The sequence below is a fragment of the Oncorhynchus mykiss genome, chromosome 10 (assembly GCF_013265735.2).
Source record: "Oncorhynchus mykiss isolate Arlee chromosome 10, USDA_OmykA_1.1, whole genome shotgun sequence".
NCBI lineage: Eukaryota > Metazoa > Chordata > Actinopteri > Salmoniformes > Salmonidae > Oncorhynchus > Oncorhynchus mykiss.
Window position 1 is genome coordinate 32,565,053 of NC_048574.1, and position 26,314 is coordinate 32,591,366.

At 43.2% G+C, this 26,314-nt stretch overlaps 1 protein-coding gene across 2 annotated transcripts; it reads left to right on the forward strand.

Moving 5' to 3' along the window:
• The first annotated feature begins 837 nt into the window (after positions 1-837).
• LOC110533662 (2-acylglycerol O-acyltransferase 2-A) lies at positions 838-26,314 on the forward strand. 2 transcript variants are annotated; one of them, XM_036990079.1, is made up of 6 exons: positions 838-1,056; positions 1,819-1,997; positions 18,744-18,948; positions 19,202-19,376; positions 25,553-25,752; positions 26,121-26,314. In XM_036990079.1, the coding sequence occupies exons 1-6, from the start codon at positions 963-965 to the stop codon at positions 26,273-26,275; spliced, it is 1,008 nt and encodes a 335-aa protein (XP_036845974.1). In that variant the 5' UTR covers positions 838-962; the 3' UTR covers positions 26,276-26,314. The 2 variants fall into 2 exon arrangements, with proteins under 2 accessions (XP_036845974.1, XP_036845975.1); XM_036990080.1 differs by lacking the exons at positions 838-1,056; positions 1,819-1,997 and adding an exon at positions 17,825-18,580.

Here is a 26,314-nt window from a genome sequence, read left to right on the forward strand (position 1 = left end):
AGTTTGCTGCACTGAAAGTAAAGGGGCTGAATAATTTTGCACGCCCAATTTTTAAGTTTTTGATTTGTTAAAAAAGTTTGAAATATCCAATAAATGTCGTTCCACTTCATGATTGTGTCCCACTTGTTGTTGATTCCTCACAAAAAAAATACAGTTTTTATCTTTATGTTTGAAGCCTGAAATGTGGCAAAAGGTCGCAAAGTTCAAGGGGGCCGAATACTTTCGCAAGGCACTGTATGTGGTGGAGTCGGGGCCTGGGGGCACACTGTGTGTTTGGAAATCTGTGAATGTATTGTAATGTTTTTAAAATTGTATAAACTGCCTTAATTTAGCTGTACCTCAGGAAGAGCTGCTGCCTTGGCAGCTAACGGGATACATAATAAATACACATACACATGACGAGAGAATATTTGGATTAATTGGTACCTGACACGGACATGGTGGTTTGCAGGAAGATCGGAGTACCATAAACCAGGAGGTTGGGAGTTCAAATCCCATGTGTGGAAATGTTTAATAATAATTTCTGTATACACAATACACAATGTAATCATGCATGTCAAAATGTGTTAAATGTGTGAGTTGAGAACACTGCATGTTAGAAGTACTGTGTGTGAGTATCCCTAACCTTGCCAACATACGAAGCACATTGAATGGATCAGTGGTTCACCAATCAGGACCTTGTTTGGCTCAGCAACAGTAACAATACAAATGTTCTTGCAACTACAATTGTTAGCTGGGCCAGTACCAGCAAGGTCAAAGGTCTTGAAGATAGAGAAATGGGTTGAGTAATTAATTCATGCATTAAAGGATTGCAGAGATAAGACGGTCAAATGTCAGTTGACTGTGGATAGAGAGGGAGAAAGGCAGACTTTGGACCCACTTCACTCACTCTTCTCCTCTCCCGGGTGTCCCAGACATAAGCCTCCTGTCTACCTGCACTGCCAGGCTCTTCAGTCCCCACCATGAATATCCAGTTTGCCCCTACCGACCTGCCCCTAAGCAGAAGACTGCAGACGGCCTCGGTGCTACAGTGGGTCTTCTCCTTTCTGGGCCTGGGTGAGTCTGCCACTGTTCTGCTCTGTCCTGGGCTGTCTGTGTGTGCTGTGCAGCTTTGTTAGCTAGCCTTTCTTCCTAATTTCTTAACAAGTGTTAAGTGCCTTGTGCCTTGTGTCCAGTTCTGTTTGCTTAATGGGTTGCTCAGTGTGGAGAAGTTGAAATGGAATTCTTTGAGAGTTTCCACTGCTGGCTGACTTCCATGTGCCCATGGAGTTGTGCCTGAAACAGAGCAAGGAACGCTGCTTACACAAATACATGCACACAGAAGAAACTCCCATATCCAACTCTTAAGTAACTCTTACATAACATGTGTTGGACAGTGGAGAGACTCCATGTGTGTTGCAATAGATTTGTCCATGAGACCTTCAATACTTTTTTTTATTATTTTTGAGATGGATTGAATACTGTGCATCAGTGGTACCTAGTGGACAAGAGGAAACACACTTCCTGGTATTTGTTTTTTATGACCACATGACCTGACAAGGAAAAACTCTGGGTCCTAGTTATTGGTCAATCTGTTCAGGTCACGTCACGTGGTCAGGAAAAACTCATGGCTTGAGTTGTAGTACACTTCTCGGGTTTGCTTAGATCTCTCTCTACCCTTTTCTATCTCTCTATCCCTGTCCCTCTCCTGCTCAGTATGTCAGCAGGTTAAGAGATGCAACCTAATAGTGCAGTGCCCATCACGCCTGTCTGTGTGTGTGTGTGTGTGTGTGTGTGTGTGTGTCTGTCTGTCTGTGTGTATTGGTTGTCTTCCTCCAGCTCCAAGCTGCATCGTGCTGTTCTTTGTGTTGATGTTCACTCGGTTCTGGCTGGTCAGCGTGTTGTACGCCTGCTGGTGGTTCATCGACTGGGAAACACCATCCAAGGGGGGCAACAGGGTTCACTTCCTCTCCAATCTACGTGTCTGGGACTACATGAGGGACTACTTCCCTGTAAAGGTGGGATGACTTCACTGTGTTTACTGCACTCTTTTGTGAGTGTTTGTGACTATGTTTTTTTTTGGCTTCAATAAAAAAGCAGTGCCCAGTCCAGGGATGGATAGGCCCTATCTACAGCTGTTGCTGGTTGATGTCACCATCTAGTGGTGATATATGGATTGTGTGTAGAGACATTCAAGTTCAGCTAAGAAATGTGAGTTGGTATTTGTTGGAATTTGATCATCATTAATCTTATCCTAAGAACTTAGTCTCTCAAAGTCATACCAACGCCTATATGCTGTGTTATTGGATAGTGCAGTAAGAAATCCTGTTTAAAAGGATATACAAATCTTTGATTCTATTCTATGGAGCTTGGAGGCCTGTGAGCCTGCAAAATCCTTCTGCTGAGATGGGTCCACGCTCTTGCCCTTGGTCAGAATGTACACTTTGGTCTGTACTGATAAGCATGTGAACATCAACAACAAAATGGCTCAGATGTGTATTTTTCCTTTCAATTGCTATGCAGATCTTTGTTATCTATAGTTTGTCTAATTGAAAGTCTCAATAGGGTCACATGAATTATCATGAATTATCTTTGACATTGTTAAATCCATAATTGTTATTCTAAGGGTATAGCTAGACCGATGTATTTATTCATTTTACGTGAAAGGTAGTGTTTATTTTTTTAAAAGATTCTATTGGTCATTGTAATCAATTGTTAATTTCAGATGACCTAGAAATCAGCCATAGATAATCATAAATGCATTGTTTATGTAAATTCAGTGATGCGTTTGGCTCTCCAAGGCCAGCCTTAGTGAGACATACCAATGTAAACGTTCATTGTAAACACAGAACGACATTTGCTGCCATTGATAAAACATTCCTCAGATGGTGCTTTCTTTCTGAAATGAACTATGTGGAAATATGTTTAACCATTTATTAAACAATGAATAATGCAAGTCTTGCCGATATAGGCTCTGCTCGTTCAGGGTAGCTCACTGCCCAAGCAAAGTGTCAATATAAAATAGCCAGCCTACAGGCAGTGAGCGCAGTAAACTGTACCATCCCCCCAGCAGGAACACAGAACCTAACAGGTGGATGCTGGGGTGGAAACAGCCAGTGCATAGTAGCAGCAAGCGGTAGCAGGATGAGTGAGCAGATCCGGTCAGCTTAAATAGACTGACAATTAAGGTAGGTGTGATTGATATAAGCCTCTAATTTATGCCATCTCAGCTGATGCGGGGCACTCGGGTTTCTTTTCTGAACTGGCTCTGCTTAATTTCAGATAGAAAAGACATAGAAATACAGTACCAGTCAAAAGTTTGGACACACCTACTCATTCAAGGGGTTTTCTTTATTTTTACTATTTTCTACATTGATGAATAATAGTGAAGACATCAGAACTATGAAATAACACATGGAATCATGTAGTAACCAAAAAAGTGTTAAACAATTCAAAATATATTTTATATTTGAGATTCTTTAAAGTAGACACCCTTTGCCTTGATGGCAGCTTTGTACACTCTTGGCATTCTCTCAACCAGCTTCATGAGGAATGCTTTTCCATCTGTTTTGAAAGAGTTTCCAAATATGCTGAGCACTTGTTGGCTGCTTTTCCTTCACTCTGCTGTTCAACTCATCCCAAACCATCTCAATTGGGTTGAGGTCGGGTGATTGTGGAGGCCAGGTCATCTGATGCAGCACTTCATCACTCTCCTTGGTCAAATAGTCCTTACACAGCCTGGAGGTGTGTTTTGGATCATTGTCCTGTTGACAAATGATAGTCCCACTAAGCGCAAACCAGATGGGATGGCATATCGCTGCAGAATGCATGCTGGTCAGGTGTGCCTTGAATTCAAAATAAATCACAGACAGTGTCACCAGCAGAGCACCCCCATCCTTCTCAATGCTTCATGCTTGGAACCACACAAGCGGGGATCATCCGTTTACATACCCTGCATCACAAAGACACAGCGGTTGTAACCAAAAATCTCAAATTTGGACTCATCAGACCAAAGGACAGATTGCTCGTATTTAAAGTCTCTTCTTATTATTGGTGTCCTTTAGTAATGGTTTCTTTGCAGCAATTCAACCATGAAGACCTGATTTACTCATTCTCCTCTGAACAGTTGATGTTGAGATGTGTCTGTTACTTGAACTCTGTGAAGCATTTATTTGGGCTGCAATCTGAGGTGCAGTTAACTCTAATGAACTTATCCTCTGCAGCAGAGGTAACTCTGGGTCTTCCTTTCCTGTGGCAGTCTTCATAAGAACCAGTTTCATCATAGTGCTTGATGGTTTTTGCGACTGCTCTTGAAGAAATTTTAAAAGTTCTTGAAATGTTACGTATTGACTGACCTTCATGTCTTAAAGTAATGATGGACTGTCGTTTCTCTTTGCCTATTTGAGCTGTTCTTGCCATAATATGGACTATTTGACCAAATAGGTCTATCCTCTGTATACCATCCAACCTTGTCACAACACAACTGATTGGGTCAAATGCGTTAAGGAAAGACATTTCACAAATTAACTTTTAACAGGGCACACCTGTTAATTTAAATACATTCCAGGTGACTACCTCATGCAGCTGGTTGAGATACTGCCAAGAATGTGCAAAGCTGTCAAGGCAAAGGGTGGTTACTTTGAAGAATCTCAAATATTAAATATACTTTGATTTGTTTAACACTTTTTTTAGTTACTAAATTATTCCATATGTGTTATTTCATAGTTTTGATGTCTTCACTATTATTCTACAAAGTAGAAAATGGTAAAAATAAAGAAACCATGGAATAAGTAGGTCTGTCCAAACTTTTGACTGGTACTGTATGTTTAACCATTTATTAAGCAATGAATAATGCAAGTCTTGGCGCTATGTAAATAATAATTTGTTCTTAACTGACTTGCCTAGTTAAATAAAGGTTAAATAAATAAAAAAATGTAAAGGCTCTGCTCCTTCAGGATTGCTCACTGCCCAAGCAAAGAGTCAATATTAAATAGCCTACAGTCAGTGAGCACTGTAAACTACACAATCCCCCAAAACAGCAGAACCTCACACCATCCGACTATGTGTAGCTACGGCAGAGTGCCGTTTAGATATGATCAAATAGACCAGCTAAAGTGCATCTACCAGCGAAAGAACGAATACCAGGTGAGAATGTTAACCATGTCATGAGGGATAGAAGTCATACGTTGCTCAGTTAATGCCACACATAACGCTGGGTACCCTCACTTGAGGCGAGCTTCATCTGCCTATCTTGCCAATGTAACAGTGTGAACCCAGCTGCCCTAAAGATGCATCACCAGGTGCACTCACTGATCAATACAAGTAGCCTGGTCATCTGTTGGCCTACATTAAATATCTACCATCTAACAAGCAACCTAAGCAATATGCACCCAGCCAACCATCTGTAGTTATGCACTGAACTTTATTACGATACTGTGTGCCAAAGCAATGCTATTGACCATGGGCTGAACCCAGTCATACCAAACTATAGTATAAAAGGCATGGAACTGGCAGATTAACTCATCACTTTTGGGCATCCAAAATCTTATTGGCGTTTAATCTAATATAGCGTTCGTAGGAAGCAGAGGACTGACCCCCGTGATCTTCAGTGTGTATGCAGGGACAGATAGAGATGCCGATTAAGGAGCGCCGATGCGAAATGAATGAGCTGTGTACGGCTCAAGATATTGTCAACGCTGTGGGCTAAGGAGATGGAACCGTGATGAAAACCAGTATCTCGTCATTGGTTTGCCACGGTCGGTGAGGAATAATGGATCGCCCGGCGTGGTCAGAGGTCGCCATTGCAGGTAGCGTAACATGGAAGGGAGGACAGAAAGCAGCGTTAGTTCGGGCAATGAAACAGCAGTAACTTTACCCATCCTATCAGTTTAAGAATGCTTTACCAACACTGTAAACATATGAGTGGAGTGACCATAATTAAATCCGAGATCATGCAATGATTAAAAATAAATTAATACGAAGTCTATTCCCCAACAGTAAAAACCACAGAAATCCGCTAATAAAATCATTGTAGGAGCCGAAACACCCTTTACTTAACTTAACGTGAAGCTATTATTTTTGTGAGTGAGGTTGTTAGGTAATCTTTTGTCATTGCATGAAGACTGCTCTTTTTGAAGCCCATTGAGGCATAAAGAGCTGTCATTTTAGTGTATGAGGATATTCTACCAATGCAACGTAGCTACTGGACCACTTGGGCTGCCAATCATGATCATATGCAGTTGAATTAGGAAGTTTACATACACTTTAGCCAAATACATTTAAGTACATCTTGACATTTAATCCTAGAAAAAAATCCCTGTCTTAGGTCAGTTAGGATCAACACTTTATTTTAAGAATGTGAAATGTCAGAATACTAGAAGAGAGAATGATTAATTTCAGCTTTTATTTCTTTCATCACATTCCCAGTGGGTCAGAAGTTTACATACTCTCATTTAGTACTTGGTAGCGTTGCCTTTAAATTGTTTAACTTGGGCCAAACATTTCAGGTAGCCTTCCACAAGCTTCCCACAATAAGCTGAGTGAATGTTGGCCCATTCCTCCTGACAGAGCTGGTGTAATGGAGCCAGGTTTGTAGGCCTCCTTGCTCGCACACGCTTTTTCAGTTCTGCCCACACATTTTATATTGGATTTAGATCAGGGATTTGTGATGGCCACTCCAATACCTTGACTTTGTTGTCTTTAAGCCATTTTGCCACAACTTTGGAAGTATGCTTGGGGTCATTGTCCATTTGGAAGAACCATTTGCAACCAAGCTTTAACTGATGTCTTGATGTTGCTTCAATATATCCACATAATTTTCCTACCTCATGATGCCATCTGTTTTGTGAAGTGCAAAGGTCCCTCCTGCAGCAAAGAACCCCCACAACATGATGCTGCCACCCACGTGCTTCACGGTTGGTATGGTGTTCTTCAGCTTGCAAGCATCCCCCTTTTTCCTCCAAACATAACAATGGTCATTATGGCCAAACAGTTCTATTTTTGTTTCATCAGACAAGAGGACATTTCTCTAAAAAGTACGATCTTTGTCCCCATGTGCAGTTGCAAACTGTAGTCTGGCTTTTTTATGGCGGTTTTGGAGCAGTGGCTTCTTCCTTGCTGAGTGGCCTTTCAGGTTATGTTGATATAGGACTCGTTTTACTGTGGATATGGATACTTTTGTACCTGTTTCCTCCAGCATCTTCACAGGGTCCTTTGCTGTTGTTCTATTGCACTTTTACGCACCAAAGTACGTTCATCTCTAGGAGACAGAACTTGTCTCCTTCCTGAGCGGTATGAAGGCTGCGTGATCCCATGGTTTTTAATACTTGTGTACGATTGTTTGTACAGATGAACGTGGTACCTTCAGGCATTTAGAAATTGCTCCTAAGTATGATCCAGACTTGTGGAGGTCTACAATTTATTTTCTGAAGTCTTGGCTGATTTATTTTTGATTTTCCCATGATGTCAAGCAAAGAGGCACTGAGTTTGATTGTAGGCCTTGAAATGCAGCCACAGGCACACCACCAATTGACTCAATTGATGTCAATTAGCCTATCAGAAGCTTCTAAAGCCATTACATTTTTTTTACATTTTCCAAGCTGTTTAAAGGCACAGTCAACTTAGTGCATGTAAACTTCTGACCCACTGAAATTGTGATATAATTCACTGTATGTGAAGTAATCTGTCTGTAAACAATTGTAGGAAAAATTACTTGTTTCATGCACAAAGTAACGTCCTAACCAACTTGCCAAACTATAATCTGTTAATAAGAAATTTGTGGAGTGGTTGAAAAACAAGTTTTAATGACACCAACCTAAGTGTACGTAAACTTCCGACTTCAACTGTAGCAATACTGGAGGAACTCATGTAGGTTCCACAATCTCAGAATCAATCAAACGTAACAGCGGCGGATCAGAGTGAAGCCGGGATGCATTGAGAAGCAGTAGCACCGCCGATGCAGACTTCGATGCCCAGAGCTCAGAGCTTGCCCTCAACACTGACGAAAGAACCAGAGCCGTGATGAGTTCCAGTATCTTGTCATTGGTTGCCAGCATCAATGTTGAACAAGAGGTTCGCCAGGTGCTGCCCGTGCTCAGCATGCAGGCAACATAACATGAAAGAGGACAAAGCCGTGTTAGATCTGGCGATGAAGACTTCAGTTCCATGCCAATTCTTTCACCTCAGGGTGTATGACAGTACATTTAACATGTGAGAGTCCACATTGCAAACAGAACTTAAGAGATCATGCAAAAATAAAGCAGAGGAACATTTAGTGCATTTCAGACTGAAGAGCCCATAAAGCCAGAGTAATGTAACCCAACACTGTTGCCTTAACGTGAACTCAAACATGTGCTACTGAAAGAGGAGAGATACTCTTTGATATGCATGTTCATTCCTTCTCCATAGGCCCTGAAGTGTAGGCAGACATGGATCCTTGAGCAGACTGCATGCTGAAGGGTCCTGATGCCCAAAATGAACTGAATCACTGCTAACAGAGCATGATAAAGCTGCATTTGCCAGACCGAAATTGGAATAGCAAAGGCATACATGGTTATATTACAGAAGACATTGTACAGAGAGAAGAGCATACAGTAGACTGCTGCAGAGTGCACAGCTTAGCCATGACATAGCATAAAACATATGCATTACTAACAAACCCACAAAACTGCAACTAAACGTTGGTACAGGTTGTTTCGTAGCTACCTAAATAGCCTAATGTACTACTGAAATTGCTCAGCTGTAGCTGATGCATCTGCAGCGTGCACAGTGAGAGTGACCTGATAATCAACCTGGACCAACAATATTGTCTACCTGAGCTAAAGGCTAATGTCTAACAGTATATAATGGTGAGCCATGAGAGAAGAATGAATAATATGATGAAGAGAGAATAGACCCCATAGATAACTAGAATAAGGTTGCATATAAGAGTGTCTGAAATAAGAACTAACAGACATTCCCCTGAGAGGCAATGAAGGCTTGATCACCAACACGGATCGCCAAGTGAGTGTATAGCAAGCCCACCGCATGCTAGGTAATGCTAGTATCAACACCCATCCAACACGGCTGCAACTATATCAAGGCTTGATTAGTCATCGCACAGCGTCAGATTCCCCACTAAGGTCCAAGGTGATAACTCTTCTTCCTCAGATTTCAAGTTATGGTTAGGCAGTAGTATCCATTTAAAATGAGGCTGTACTTCTGTGAATATATGCTTAGCGATGGAAAGACCGAGTAGTGTTCGATGTAACTTGAAGATAACAAAATGCAAGCAGAAGATTCAGTAATAACAGTACTAATACATGACCCTAACCAGAAACCGTGGATGGCAGCATTCGCTCAAAACTGAAAGCGCGAACCACTGCATTTAACCATGGCAAGGTGACTGGGAATATGGCAGAATACAAACAAAAATTCCCTCCGCAAGGCAATCAAACAGGCAAAACGTCAGTATAGAGACAAAGTGGAGTCGCAATTCAATGGCTCATGAGACGTATGTGGTAGGGACTACAGACAATCACGGACTACAAAAGGAAAACCAGCCATGACGCATGCACCGAAGTCTTGCTTCCGGGCAAGCTAAATACGTTCTTCCCCCGCTTTGAGGATAACACAGTACTACCAACGCGGCCAGCTACCAAGGACTGCGGGCTCTCCTTCTCTATGGCAAACGTGAATAAGACTGTAAAAAGTGTTAACCTTCACAAGGCTGCTAGCCTAGACGGCATCCCTAGCCACGTCCTCAGAGTCAGACGTGGTGTGTTTACGGTCATATTCAATCTCTCCCTATCCCACTCTGCTGTCCCCACATGCTTCAAGATGGCCACCATTGTTCCCGTACCCAAGAATGCAAAGGTAACTGAACTAAATGACTATCGCCCCATAGCACTCACTTCTGTCATCATGAATTGCTTTGAGTCTAGTCAAGGATCATATCACCTCCACCTTACCGGACACTCTAGACCCACCTCAATTTGCATGCCGCCCCAATAGGTCCACAGACGATGCAATCGCCATCACACTGCCCTATCCCATCTGAACAAGAAGAATACCCATGTAAGAATGCTGTTCATTAACTATAGCGCAGCATTCAACATCATAGTACCCTCCAAGCTCATCATTAAGCTCGTGGCCCTGGGTCTGAATCCCGCACTGTGCAATTGGGTCCTGAACTTCCTGACGGGCTGCCCCCAGGTGGTGAAGGTAGGAAACAACATCTCCACTGCACTGATCCTCAACACAGGAGCCCCACAAGGGTGCGTGCTCAGCCCCCTCCTGTACTCCCTGTTCACCCATGACTGCGTGGCCATGCACACCTCCAACTCAAACATCAAGTTTGCAGACGACACAACAGTAGTAGGCTTGATTACCAACAACGATGAGACAGCCTAAAGGGAGGAGGTGAGGGGTCTGGGAGTATGGTGACAGGAAAACGTCTCACTCAACGTCAACAAAACAAAGCACATCAAGGACAACAACCACCTGAGCCACTGCCTTTAATAATATTAACATATCTAGCATTACTCATCTCATATGTATATACTGTATTATATACTATCTACTGTATCCTAGTCTATGCCTCTCTGACATTGCTCATACATTTATATTCTTAATTCCATTACTTAGATTTGTGTGTATTGGGTATTTGTTGTGAAATTGTTTGATATTACAGCACTGTCGGAACTAGAATGACAAGCATTTCGCTACACTCGCATTAACATCTGCTAAACACATGTACAGTATGTGACCAATAACATTTTTATTTGATTTTACTTGAATGAAGTGATCTCTACAATAGCACACAACACAATTATTTATTATTTATCTAGGCAAGTCAGTTAGGAACAAATTATTATTTTCAATGATGGCCTAGGAACAGTGGGTTAACTGCCTTGAACTGGCAGAACAACAGATTTTTACCTTGTCAGCTCTGGGATTCGATCTTTCGGTTACTAGTCCAACTCTCTAACCACTAGGCTACCTGCTTCCACAATAGTCTATTATAGAATAAGAACAGTCACTAGAATAATACTACTAGAACGCAAGATGAACCGACAAGGAGGACCGCCTGGGTAAAAGGCATGACACATCATTAGAACATGGTTAATAAATCAGAGCCCGAAACCTACTGCTGCAATAAGAATTAAGCATAAATGAGTTGACTGAAATGATACCTTAAAATGTATGCTAATAGTGTGACTCATGCAACAGCAGGCTATACACAAAATAAGCCAGCAGATTTATAATTTCACAAGAGTACAAGAGCAGCAAAAGTGTAGCAATACGAGGAGCGCACTGTCCAGTTAAATTGAATGTGTTCTAGCTTATACTGTGTAAGGGTTCCAAAGACACTAACCATACCCAGATAATTTGTACAACATTTGAGGTGTGACTGCTGGCGCACGTCACATTAACCTATGTGACTGGAATGACTCATAAAATGTAGGCCATCACTGATGTGTGCATTGATTGCAGCAGTCTCATGAGATGCGCAACATGCAGTGATAGTTACTATCCATACTGATGCTGCACTAAACTAAGCATAGAGACTTAAATAATCACCGTGATAAGCACCATCTCCTGCCAGTGGCATATATTCATGGATGCCAAGGCAACCAGGCTTCCCCTAAAAATGACCCCCCCAGAAATGTAAAAACATAAAATGTAGCTTTTGTCTCTGTATTTCATAATTTTCCTTCAATTTGCAAGAGGCTGAATGTATCTCACAGGAGAAAGCATCTGAGCAAGTGAACCGGCTTCTCTCGGTCTCTCTACATGTAGGCCATCTATCTCTATCTGATGCTGTCTGGTACAAACGAGGTTGACATTGTTGCCACCCATAGCATTGAAGGCAAGGGATGCCAGCCAGCATCTGGCCACCATTGACAAAAAAAAACAAAAAACATTTGCAAATCCCAACCCAACCCACGCCCCAATTTTATTTGCCCCCACCTTAAAGTGGCTATGCCTGTATTCTACCCCTGCATAGGTTACTTGCTCATTGTATGGTGGTGGGATTATGCTCCATCAATGTGTTCACAGAGCGCACCAACTCTGCCTGAAAGCTGGTATTGTGAACAAACAAGTAGACTATATGATAGCCAAGTAGGAGTAGCCTAACTAGTTTGTAGCCGGCAATTGACTGACAACAGTAACGCAACAACATGCTGATCCTCACTGTGAATAACATCCCAGCAGCAGCCAAACATTGCAACATGAGCATATTGAACGACGTGGGCGAGGTCCCAACACAGCTAGATCGCAAAAAATATATCAGAAAGCAGCAGCATAGCGTGAATTGGCTAGTTAATAAGGTAGCAGCGTCAATGTGGAAAAAGCCAGTGCATAGTAGCAGCAAGCAGCAGCAGGATGAGTGCGCAGACCCGATCAGTTTAAATAGACCGCCAAAAAAGTTAGGCGTGATTGTTACTCGTCTCTAATTGATGCCATCTCACCTGAGGCGAGGCACTCGGGTTTCCTTTCTGAACGGGCTCTGCTTAATTTTGATGTCAACATTTTGTCACTTCTATTAATTATAGTTCTCTGCTTTTACCATTGCATGAACTAGTACAGCAAATGTAGTTCAGAAAAGTTATTATAGAAACAAACAGTGATACAGCAGGTAAAAAGACTTATGAATGATACTGTATTTGGTTTTATCAATCAGTTGTAATGAACACGATGGGAGACAGAGAGCTGGTTTCAAGCGCAGGGCGAAGCAGGTGTTTATTTGTAAAGGGCCACAGGAGGAGGCAGGTAGCTGGGTCCAAGGGCAGGCAGAAGGTCATACACAGGGGATCCAGAAAGGCAACAGTACAGGCAGGGAAAGGCTAGTAACGTCATCCGGGAGATCAGGCAATAAGTTGATAACAGGAAATAGGCTAAAGTACAGGCAGGGAATAGGCAAAACCTATCATACACAGGAGGATTAAATTACAGCAATGCAGCGCTTTTACTAAAAGTGTGTCACAAAACAAACAATACCTCACAACGATGGGGTGCAAAGAACTTAAATAGTGTGTGATAATGACATACAGGTGTGTGAACAGGTGATCAGAATTCAGCTGATTGGGATTTGGAGAGGGAGCTGCGTTCAGGGGATCTATGTGTTTGAGAGTGTGAGTTGGAAACAGACGCTACATCAGTCTGATATCTTCTTTGATAGCATGCTTATCTTTTGTACTTAGCACAGAGTGTGTCCTTAATGCCACTTCTCCAGTGTGTCCAAAGTTTTCCCAAGGTAGAGGCCCCACCTCAAGACTCTGCTCCTTTGAGTTAGGGTAAATGTCCCTGATTGTTCCATACAGTATACTGATAAGATTAAACATCAAAACCAATTGATTAGGGAACACAGTCAACACGTTCTACTGTATGTAAAGTGTTCTGTGTGTATTGAGTATACAGACAGAGCTTTATTGAGGCAGATGCGTTTTATTAGAGAGAGTAATGTCTCATTCAAGCAAAACATAAATTAGTTCTGAATGCCACATGCACAAATGGGGAATTTACATAATTAGGTCATATGGACTTTCCTTCATTTCTCAAGGAAAGATACAGTACATTGAACACATCTAGATTACAAGTTCCCAACAAAGAGGACTTCCTTAAACAAACACATTTGAATGTCATTTCCCCTGTATTATCTCCTGGAATGTGCCGATCGAACATTTGACTTCATGCATTATTAAGGCTGGAATAAAGAGTCAATGTTAGTCTGAACAGAGCAGTGTCCTTCAGAGGGTGTCATCGGTTACACTGAGGTCTTGTTCTCCACCACCGTCCCTAATGACAGCGTCACTGCCTCCGACTGTGAGCCAACCACCTGATTTGAAAACCTGTTCTGCTCTCTGCAGAAATCAACACTAACTAGACACTGACTCCTCTCATGACTTTACATTTGTAGAATGTATACATGTTAGTCGCGTTTGAACTGAACTCTAAGCCAAAATGCAACAACATAAATATGCCAAGCCTGTGCATGTCAAGCCTGATGGGAAAATGTGAAAAATGGGTTCAGTGTATAAACAGGCATAAGAAGGAAACTCGTTTGTTTGTTAACATGGAGAAACAGGAGCCAATAATTAATCCTGAATAGAAAGGCTGCTGTAAGCAGGGACCAAAATAATGACAGGCCACTAAACAATTGGCCAGTGTTCTCTCACTATGTCAATCCACGACTAGAGCTCCATTCTCAATCATACAGGCATCTGTGTTGACCACGAGTACAACATCTGACAAAGCTCCATTCCCTAAAAACAAACAGTACAGTAGTCTTAGAGCTTGACGTATTCTGTCATCTGTTTTTGGAAAGTGCAATATCTCATGATCAGACAGAGGACTACAGGAAACGAGAGCAGGACAAACGGGTTGTTTAAAATCACAAAACCCCAAATGATGACAACCATCTCTGCAGCACTCCACCAATCAGGCCTGTATAGTCTGATGAAACCAAGGTTGAACTCTTTGGCCTGAATGCCAAGTGTCACGTCTGGAGGAAACCTAGCACCAACCCTACTGTGAAGCATGGTGGTGGCAGTATCATTCTGTGGGGATGTTTTTCAACGGCAGGGACTGGGAGACTAATCAGGATCGAGGGAAAGATGAACAGAGCAAAGTACAGAGAGCACCTTGATGAAAACCTGCTCCAGAGCGCTCAGGACCTCAGACTGGGGTGAAGGTTCCCCTTCCAACAGGACAATGACCCTCAGCACACAGCCAAGACAACGCAGGATAGGCTTCGGGACAAGTCTCTGAATGTCCTTGAGTGGCCCAGTCAGAGCCCGGACTTGAACTTGATCGAGTTGCTTTTTGACTTTTAGGACCCCTATTTTTCTGTGTAATTTGGCCTTTACTACTACAGCCCATAGAAAAGCATTGAATAACACATTAATAAATTGAAGTCCTAAGGTAAATCATAAGGAATATGTTTTTGAAGTGTATGTACTCTATCTATGATATAGATAGATAAGAAAGTTCAGGAAATATAAAAACATGTTTGGACACATATTTCATAACCCCTTATTTTTGTTTGAACAAAACTACCTCCTTACTTCTATTAATTTGTATGGGTTACCTTCAGATGAGTCCCGTGACACTTGTGGTAGTTGAAGAAAAAAACGGAGAACACCATAGTGTTCGTAACACCATAGTCACCATAGAGTCTTCCCTTTCCCCTGTGGGCCAAACCGTTCGGACGCTACCGAGTTTTTCATGAGAAGACCGATTTTCTGACAAACACCAATGTAGCTTGGCCCCCTTTCACCGCAGATGTGGAAGGCCGAATACTGTAGGCGGATGTAGGCGGATGTGACCCGCTTTATCTCAGCTCACTGGTCACCATAGCAGCACCCACCCGTAGCACACGCTCCAGCAGGTATATTTCACTGGTCACCCCCAAAGCCAAATCCTCCTTTGGCCGCCTTTCCTTCTAGTTCTCTGCTGCCAATGACTGGAACAAATGGCAAAAATCACTGAAGCTGGAGACTCATATCTGTCAGAGCAGCTCACACATGACTGCACCTGTCCTGTTCATAGCCCATCTGTAAATAGCCCATCCAACCTCATCCCCATACTGTTATTTATTTATTTTTGCTCCTTTGCACCCCAGTATCTCTACTTGCACATTTATCTTCTGCACATCTATCACTCCAGTGTTTAATTGCTAAATTGTCATTATTTCACCACTATGGCCTATTTATTGCCTTACCTCCCTTATCTTAGCTCATTTGCACACACTGTATATATACTTTTACTATTGTGTTATGGACTGTATGTTTGTTTATTCCATGTGTAACTCTGTGTTGTTGTTTGTGTCGCACAGCTTTGCTTTATCTTGGTCAGGTCACAGTTCTCAACTAGTCTACCTGGTTAAATAAAGGTGAAATATATATTTTTAATTTAAAAAAAGAGAGATATCCCTTATTGGGACAGTGGTAAGGGTGTTCATCATTGGCGCTGGTGGCCTGGGTTTGAGACCTGCTAGGGGATTCACCCTACTCTCATATTCCTAGCAATATACACTACATGACCAAAAGTATATGGACACCTTCTCGTTGAACATCTCATTCCAAAATCATGGGCATTAATATGGAGTTGGTCCCCCCTTTGCTGCTATAACAGCCTCCACTCTTCTGGGAAGGCTTTCCACTTGATGTTGGGATGTTGCTCCGGGGACTTGCTTCCTTTCAGCCACAAGAGCATTAGTGAGGTTGGGCACTGATGTTGGGTGATTAGGCCTGGCTCGCAGTCAGTGTTCCAATTCATCCCAAAGGTTTCGACAGGGTTGAGGTCAAGGCTCTGCACAGGCCAGTCAAGTTCTTCCACAACGATCTCGACAAACCATTTCTGTATTGACCTCACTTTGTGCACGGGGGCATTGTGTGGCCTCACGTTCTGTGAGCTTATGTGGCCTACCACTTCGTGGCTGAGCCGTTGTTATTTTTAGACGTTTCCACTTAACAATAATAGCACTCACAGTTGACCAGGGAAGCTCCAGTAGGGCAGAAATCTGACAAACTGACTTGTTGGAAAGCTGGCATCCTATGACAAAAAAAAGTCACTGAGCTCTTCGGTAAGGCCATTGTACTACTAATGTTTGTCTATGGAGATTGCATGGCTGTGTACTCAATTTTATACACCTGTCAGCAACGGGTGTGCCTGAAATAGCCGAATCCACTAATTTGAAGGGGTGTCCACATACTTCTGTCTATATATAGTGTATGTTAATGTCATTATTTGGCAAAAGCTACAACATACCTATTTGATCTACTTAAAATGAGTTTGTCATTGAAAGACAGAAATCTCTAGGATTCATCCTTGAATGAATCATCTCAATCCATAAAGTCAATAAATCCCACCATGCCAAGTGCTTAGTGTTTACTTAGCACGAAGCACTGCCCTTGTTTTGCTAGTGAGAGGTTAGTGTAGCCCAAGCTAGTAGGCGGGGACTTGATTCTTGGAGCTGATTGACCTTGAACTGCTAATCTCAAACACTGAGGTCGATACAAACTGTTGGCAGCTTTGTTTTGACATGACTGAGCGATGCTGATCATGAGCATAACATGCCCAGGACGATTACTCTGCTGAAAAAAAACGACATAGACCAGCATATGCTGGCGACTAATGCGTTTTTTTTTCTGGTGACCATCGCATGTTGTTTTGAACACTGATGTTGGTGACCATCTGATATTAGTGGCGTGGTTTTCAGATAGTTATTTTTGGCTAGTAAATATGATTCGTGTTAAGTTCGTACACCATAAATATTCCTGAAATATTTTTGCACATAACATATTCTAATATAATGTAACAGTATTTACATATTGTAACAATGCTGTAACTATCCCAATGTTGGGATTTTCATAGTCTCTTAATTAAGGAACTCATACACTTGTGTAAAACTCATTAATGCAACAAAACTGTCAGTGTCTTCAACCTTAATAAAACAGAACAGATGAACTGGAATAACATTTACTCACAGGTGGCCATAAATAACTGAAAGCCACGCCTGCAGTCTTCTGATCTGACCCGCTGTGTGTAATATCTCTAGAAACTAGCATCAACAACACAACTACATGACCCAATACCTGCAACCCAGTAGTAGGGTCAAGATACAAACCCAGCATTTAGAGTGTAGGGGTAGCCTATTAATACAGACTTTGTAATTAATTGTGCATGTTTATCTTACATGCTGTTAGAACAAATGTTCTAGACGTGAATGTTGTTACGAACTGGGTCGTAACAAAGAGGAAGACAACGCGGAGATAAAGAAATAGCAAAAATATATTTATTAAATAAAGTAACCAACACAAGTAACAATGGTGTGTGTAGTCAGTGTAAGAGAGTGGATGTGTACATAGATGGTGATGATGAGGGGTGTTGAGGTGCCAAAACAAATGAACATAAAGAAGCTCCAAAATGCCACAAAAAAACAGTGTCTACGTAGAGAGTGTCTCCTCAACGTATGGGGGAAAGATGTATTTATCCCTGGGACACACCCGAGACCAGGTGTGTCCCATTTCGCTGACGACCCTTCCAGCACCGCCCACCGACATCGTATTAAGGAAAACAAGAGCAGAGGGAAAGAATTCAGCACACAGAGTGGGAGGGTCGTCACAATGTGCACTTTTAAATTGGGTGGACTGAGACTAAAAAAAATTGCCACAGACTGAAGTCAAATCAAATGTATTTATACCATCAGAGATGCTCTAAAAGCATCTGATATTCTCAAGTCCAAGTCAATGCAGAGTCCCCCGTGTCTCAAACAGCATAGACCTGAATCCACCTTGTTCATTGGTCAGCTAGACCAGCTAGACCATGCTGGTCGGACAAGCTTGACCAGCATCAGACCAGCACTGACCAGCGATTGAACAGCATGGACTAGCTTGAAATTTATGCTGGTCTATGCTTTTTTTTCAGCAGGGTAGCTAACAAGAACTTTTGACCCCATCCTGTGACCTCTGGCATGATCCTCCATCCTGTTTATCTCTGCCTGTGCACAGAGACAGACAACACTGGTCAATACTGGTTAGAGGCAGGGTAGTCTCTTCTGACAGCCGCTGTGGAGGCAGAAAAACAACAGAGAGTCAATTCATAGACTTCCATGAGAGTATGGTTTTCAATTCAACTTTCAAATGTTTTGAAAGTCTCTGATAAATATTGAGATTTAGAAACACATTTGATGCATCCTGTGTACTGTGTTGTGCAGTTGTGCATAACTATTTTGACTATTGAAGTCCTTAGAAGTGACTCCGCTCTGTGTTGTATTGCAGCTGGTGAAGACAGTGGACTTGGACCCCAGGCAGAACTACATCCTTGGTTTCCATCCCCATGGGATCCTGGTGGCTGGAGCCTTCACTAACTTCTGCACGTATGCTACAGGCTTCAGGAAACTGTTCCCTGGCCTGGACAGCTTTCTGCTGATGCTACCTCTCTGGTTCAGAGCCCCCTTCTTCAGAGACTACATCATGATGGCAGGTTAGTGGGGTTGGGGTTAGAGGTCAAGGTCAAGGCAGGGTTACTGTGAAACACTTTGTGACAGATGTTGCTGTAAAGACAAGATAGCAACATAAATACATCTGATGAATTGATTTACTGATAGATTGATTAGGGACAACCATCATGATACAAATTAACATGTTTGATCATTGTTCGACAGTGAAGAATAGTGTACCAAACTTCCCCCCCACTGTTAACTACACCTGATCTCAGTGTCTACTGTGTGTCCCAGGTCTGATTCCCTCGGACAAGGAGAGTGCCAGCTATCTGTTACGTCGACAGGGAGGTGGGAATGCCGTTGTTATAGCAGTAGGAGGAGCCCCCGAGGCCCTTGACGCACGCCCTGGCGCCTTCACCATTCTCTTAGCCAATAAGAAGGGCTTCATCAAACTGGCAATGGAAAATGGGTAAGACCAGGGCCAGAGGTGGCGGAGGACATTTTACTGCCTGTGTCTCCGATGAAATCTTCTAACTACTCTCATGGTTACACAAGTGACTTCAACTGTGTCAATCACTTCATCATAGTTTGATATTACTGTTCACAGTGTGTACTTGTGGATGGCTTACTGAAATAGTGCCATTTGTAATCCCTTTGGGAATTTCAATTGGGAGCATGCAAGCACTGTATGACATACAGAGGGACAAGTGAAGTGACACCTTGATTGATTTAATTTATTAGACCATTTTTAAAATACATATATGAGGGCGCTCCAGCCGGTGACGCCTCAACATAAAATATCACCATTTCCATTGTGGTCCTTTTGTAAGGGGGGGGGGGGGCGGCTGAGTACAAAAATGTTTATTTCACCATAACACTATTACATCCTTCTAGTGGAATAGTTGTGGTTATCCCAGAACAAGTTAAAGTAGTTACATAGGTACCTGGGGACCAGACTGTGGACTATCGTATGTACATGACACAACTTCATATGAGAAACTCTCTCCTCCACTTTGAGCCATCTGAGGTTTTCAAGGTGGGAATGGTCAAGATGAGTACGTGCTGGAAGGTTAAGAATAATCCTGACTAATTTATTCTGAGATGTCTGCAGTTTATTTGTAATTATCTTGGGGGCACTACTGTACCAGGAAGAGCATGCATAGTTGAAGTGGCACTGAACAAGAGCCCCTGCCAATGCCACCATTGCATTCTTATCCAGATATTTGGAGGTTCTTACCTTGAACCTAATTTTATGGTTCACGTTGGAGAACTTTTTGTGCCATGCTCTCTCTGTCAGATGGTTATCTAGCACACATCCAAGATAATTAAGTCTTTTGCTGTGACCACTATGTCACCTACTACCACCTTAAAGACAGGGGATTTCCTCAGTTTCACAGTGGACCAGTACAAGAGGGACTCAGTTTTTCCAAGGTGTAGTGACATATCAAATAAATCACATTTTATTTGTCACATCCACCAAATACAACAGGTAGACCTTACCGTGAGATGCTTACTTACAAGCCCTTAAACAACAATGCAGTTCAAGATATAGAGTAAAGAAAATATTTACAAAATAATAAATAATCATCAAAAAGTAACACAACTAAATTGCATGACAATAACGAGGCTATACACAGGGAGTACCGAGTCAATGTGTGGGGGTACATGTCAATCGAGGTCATTTGTAAAATGACTATGCAAAGATAGATAATAAACAGCGAGTAGCAGCGGGTGGGAGGGTGTTCAATGTAAATAGTCTGGGTGGCCATTTGATTAATTGTTCAGCAGTCTTATGGCTTAGGGGTAGCAGAGAGAAGAGTCTATGACAATTTTTTGGGCCTTCCTCTGACACCACCTATATAGGCATATATAGTATATAGGTCCTGGACGTCAGGAAGCTGGGCTCCAGTAATGTACTGGGCCTTACGCACTACCCTCTGTAGTGCCTTATGGTCACATGCCAAACAGTTGCTATACTAGGCGGTGATGGAACCGATCAGGATGCTCTCAGTGATGCAGCTGTAGAACTTTTTGAGGATCTGGGGACCCATCCCAATCTTTTCATTCTCCTGAGGGGGAAAAGGTGTTGTCATACCCTCTTCACAACTGTCTTGGTGTGTTTGGACCATTATAGTTTGTTGGTGATGTGGACACCAAGGAACTTGAAACTCTCTGTCACGCCCTGATCTGTTTCACCTGTCCTTGTGCTTGTCTCCACCCCCTCCAGGTGTCGCTTATTATCCCCAGTGTATTTATCCCTGTGTTTCCTGTCTCTCTGTGCCAGTTCGTCTTGTTTTGCCAAGTCAACCAGCGTTTTTCTCCTTGCTCCTATTTTTCCCAGTCTCTGTTTTTCCTAGCCCTCCTGGTTTTGACCCTTGCCTGTCCTGACACCAAACCCTCTGACCTTTCTTCCTGCCTTGACCTCAAGCCTGCCTATCGTCTTGTACCGTCTGGACTCGGGACCTGGTTACTGAAACCCTGCCTGTCCTGACCTTGAGGCTGCCTATCGCCTGGTACTGTTTGGACTCTGACCTGGTTTATGAACTCTCCCCTGTACCTAACCTGCCCTTTGCCAACGCCTTTTGTTATAATAAATATCGGAGCTCAATCATCTGCCTGTGTCTGCATTTGGGTCTCGCCTCATGTCCTTATACTCTCGACCCGCTCCATTCAGCCCAGTCGTTGTTAATGGGGGCCTGTTTGGCCCTCCTTTTCCAATAGTCAACGATCAGCTACTTTGTCTTGCTCACATTGTTGGCCTGGCACCACGCTGCCAGGTCTCTGACCTCCTCCCTAGTCTGTTTCATCATTGTCGTTGTGTCATCAGCAAACTTAATTATGGTGTTGGAGTTGTGCTTGGCCACGCAGTAGTGGGTGAACAGGGAGTACAGGAGGGGACTAAGCACACACCCCTGAGGGGCTCTTGTGTTGAGGATCAGCGTGGCAGATGTGTTGTTGTCTAGCCTTACCACCTGGCGGCGGCCTGTCAGGAAATCCAGGATCCAGTTGCAGAGGGAGGTGTTTAGTCCCAGGGTCCTTAGTTTAGTGATGAGCTTTGTGGGTACTATGATGTTGAACGCTTTGCTGTAGTCAATGAACAGCATTCTCACATAGGTGCTCCTTTTGTCCAGGTGGGAAAGGGCAGTGTGGAGTGTGATTGAGATTGCGTCATCTGTGGATCAGTTGGTGTGGTATGTGAATTGGAGTTGGTTTCACGCCGGCTCCCGCTCCCCCTCCCTGTGTAATGCCCAACGCAAGAGATGAGAAGCAGATACAGGGAGGGAACCATTTAATATAGACGGACATGCAACGGAATAAGAACAGCGTCTGGACATAAACACGACACAACAAACAATGCTACTACAGGGAACAACACAGAGGAGCAGACATATATGCAGGGCCCACAACAAGGTGATGGAGTCCAGGTGAGTCCAATGAGCGCAGATGCGTGCAATGATGGTAACAGGTGCGTATAATGACAGGTAGCCCGGCGCCCTGGAGCGCCAGGGAGGGGGAGCGGGAGCGGGCGTGACACCCTGGCACTCGAGGGTTACGCTTCTTTACACGCACCTGTCACCATCAAAACACGCAGCTGGCTCATTGGACTCACCTGGACTCCTTCACATTGTTGATTACTCCTGTATATCTATCTGTCTGTCTGTTCCTCGGCGGTGTTCCCTGTGTCCGTATTAATTGTTGTTATGTGTTCCTGTCCAGATGCTGTTCCATTTCATGTCTGTCAGCTATTAAACCTTCACTCTCTGTACCTGCTTCTCATCTACTGCATCGATCCTTACAGTGGGTCTAGGGTTTCCGGCATAATGGTGTTGACGCGAGTCATGACCAGCCTTTCAAAGCACTTCATGGCTACCGATGTGAGTGCTACGGGGCGGTAATCATTTAGGCAGGTTACCTTCGCTTTCTTGGGCACAGGGACAATAGTGGTCTGTTTGACACATGTAGGTTACTGTCATATAGTCATTTACTGACATTCAGAAGTTCAGCACTGAGGGCTTTCTCAACCACATGTTTGTCTTTATGGGAAACCATAAAGAATTATCTGCATAGAGGAAAAGGTCACATGTACAGGCAGATTTCAGATAATTTATATACAACAGAAATAAAAGTGGACACAGCACATTCCCTTAGGGTTCCCAAAGTTCAAGATTTTGGTTTTAGACCGGGTCCCATCCACATACAGTGCATCATCTGTTTTTTTCCTATCAGATAAGAGATAACCCATTCATGGCTAAGTTGTTAAAGCTCATGGCTCTTCGTTTGATGAACAGAAACTCATGATCCACTGTATCAAATGCTTTTTGGAGATCTAACATAACCATAGCACAAAATGGCCCACCATCTACTTCCTTCCTGATGGGGTCAGTTAGATATAGTAGGCAAGTGTCAGTGGAATGGGATTTCCTAAAGCCAGACTGGAGCTCATATAGTCGGTTATGTAAGGAAATATAACTCAATATGCTCGAACATAATATTTTCCATGACCTTCGATAAAATACACAGGATTGAGACAGGCCGACAGTTATTATTTTCATTATATAGAGGAATGTCCCTTGCATGTTTTAGTTCACTGGGAAAAATGCCTAGTTCAATATACAGATTTACAATGTGAGTTACGCAGTTGACTCAGACACTTTTTCAAATGAAAAAGCATCGACTTGAATCCCTTGCTGCTAGTAAAACTGCTGTAATTTTAGCTATAGTTGTAACGTAGCTATTCAGACTGTCTGCAACCATGATCTTGTCTGATGTAACCTTTCCTCCAATGTCCAAGCTAAGTTTTGTTCTTCAGTCTGTTACTGTAACCCAACAGCTTCAGACAATTCCATAATTTACTCGGATTATTCCTGTTCTCAACCATTTAAATAATCTTTCTTGGCCTTCTCTATCATCCTGTCAACCTAATTTCTTAATTTCTTACAGTCAATAAAAACATAATCTGCCCTGGATTTCCTGAACTCCAGAAAGCGTTCATTTCTAAGCTTAATTGCTTTTAAAATGTTATTGTTTATCCATGCTTCTGTTCTTTGCTTAACATGGTCAAGATGTTCAAATGTTCATAAATGACCAGCATGGTCAAATAATAGTAATCACAGTGAACAGGTCAGGGTTCCATAGCCGCAGGCAGAACAGTTGAAACTGGAGCAGCAGCACGGCCAGGTGGACTGGGGACAACAAGGAGTCATCATGCCAGGTAGTCCTGAGGAATGGTCCAAGGGCTCAGGTCCTCCGAGAGAGAGAAAGAAAGAAAGAGAGAAAGAGAGAATTAAAGAGAGCATACTTAAATTCACACAGGACGCCGGATAAGACAGGAGAAATGCTCCAGATATAACAGACCGACCCTAGCCCCCCGACACATAAACTACTGCAGCTTAAATATTGGAGGCTGAGACAGGAGGGGTCAGGAGACACTGTGGCCCCATCCGATTATACCCCCGGACAGGGCCAAACAGGCAGGATATAACCCCACCCACTTTGCCAAAGCACAGCCCCCACACCACTAGAGGGTTATCTTCAACCACCAACTTACCATCCTGAGACAAGGCCGAGTATAGCCCACAAAGATCTCCGCCACGGCACAACCCAAGGGGGGGCGCCAACCCAGACAGGAAGACCACGTCAGTGACTCAACCCAGTCAAGTGACGCACCCCTCCTATGGACGGCATGGAAGAGCACCAGAAAGCCAATGACTCAGCCCCTGTAATTGGGTTAGAGGCAGAGAATCCCAGTGGAGAGAGGGGAACCGGCCAGGCAGAGACAGCAAGGGCGGTTCGTTGTTCCAGTGCCTTTCCGTTCACCTTCACACTCCTGGGCCAGACTACACTCAATCATAGGACCTACTGAAGAGATGAGTCTTCAGTAAAGACTTACAGGTTGAGACAGAGTCTGTGTCTCTCACATGGGTAGGCAGATCATTCCATAAAAATTGAGCTCTATAGGAGAAAGCCCGGCCTCCAGCTGTTTGCTTAGAAATTCTAGGGACAATTAGGAGGCCTGCGTCTTGTGACCGTAGCGTACGTGTAGGTATGTACGGCAGGACCAAATTGGAAAGATAGGTAGGAGCAAGCCCATGTAATGCTTTGTAGGTTAGCAGTAAAACCTTGAAATCAGCCCTTGCAAGTGTAGGGAGGCTATTACTGGAGTAATATGATCAAATTTTTTGGTCTAGTCAGAATTCTAGCAGCCGTATTTAGCACTAACTGAAGTTTATTTAGTGCTTTATCCGGGTAGCCGGAAAGGAGAGCATTGCAATAGTTTCACCTAGAAGTAAAAAAAGCATGGATTAAGTTTTGTGCATAATTTTTGGACAGAACATTTCTGATTTTTGCTGGTAATACAGCGAGTTCATCTACAGCAGGTCAAGTCTTATTTTGTGGGATACACAAAGCTTGTTCAAATCAAGCGTTTACATGTCATTACATCAATAGTGGAATCATTTAGGACAAACTTCAACACACCCATGAGTAAAATGGAAACTGGGCCTGTTCTCTACAAATATACTGTACCTTACAAACTCATAGAGATGATCGTAAAAAACTGAAGGCAAAACTTCTGTCTCAACTCACCTCACCTCTCCTCTCCCCCTCCGTCACCCCACTACTCTCCTCTACCCATTCCCTCCCTAGTGCCCATCTGGTGCCGGTCTTCTCCTTCGGGGAGAATGAGTTGTTCGACCAGGTGGAAAACTCTCGAGGCACCTGGATCCGCTTGATTCAGGACAAACTGCAGAGCTTCATGGGTATCTCTCTGCCCCTCTTCCACGCGCGGGGCATTTTCCAGTACAGCTATGGTATCATGCCCTACAGGAAGCCCATCAACACTGTGGGTGAGTAACATTCTATGTCACAATATCTGCCAAATCTTTTTATCCTATTTCTCTGTCTTTCTCCTATTTCTATGTTACAAGGCAATTGTTGTTTTTGGCAGAAGTTTCATATCAGTAAACTAACTGGCTGAGATGGTTCTCTGTCATTAAACATGAGGAATATTGATATGAGAGGGACAGAGAGGGGCAGCTTTGGCCTTGGAAATATTTGACTTACTAGAATGTTACTAGATAGTAACATTGTCAGTTTGCCAGTGGCATACCGCAGTTTCACAAGGCCTGTGGGGCTGTGTGGTACACCAGTGACTACTACAGTAACCTATATTTGAATGTAATGTCATCATGCATACCCTTGGACCTTTCCACAGTGGGACGGCCAATCAGAGTGGAGAAGAATGAGAAGCCCACAGTGGAGGAGCTTGACGCCCTCCATCAGCTCTACACAGAAGAACTCAGCCAGCTGTTTGAGGAGCACAAGGGCAAGTATGGAGTGCCAGAGGACCAACACCTCAGCTTTGTCTGAGCAGGACTCACAGCCGAGAGAGAAAGAAAGAGAGAGAGA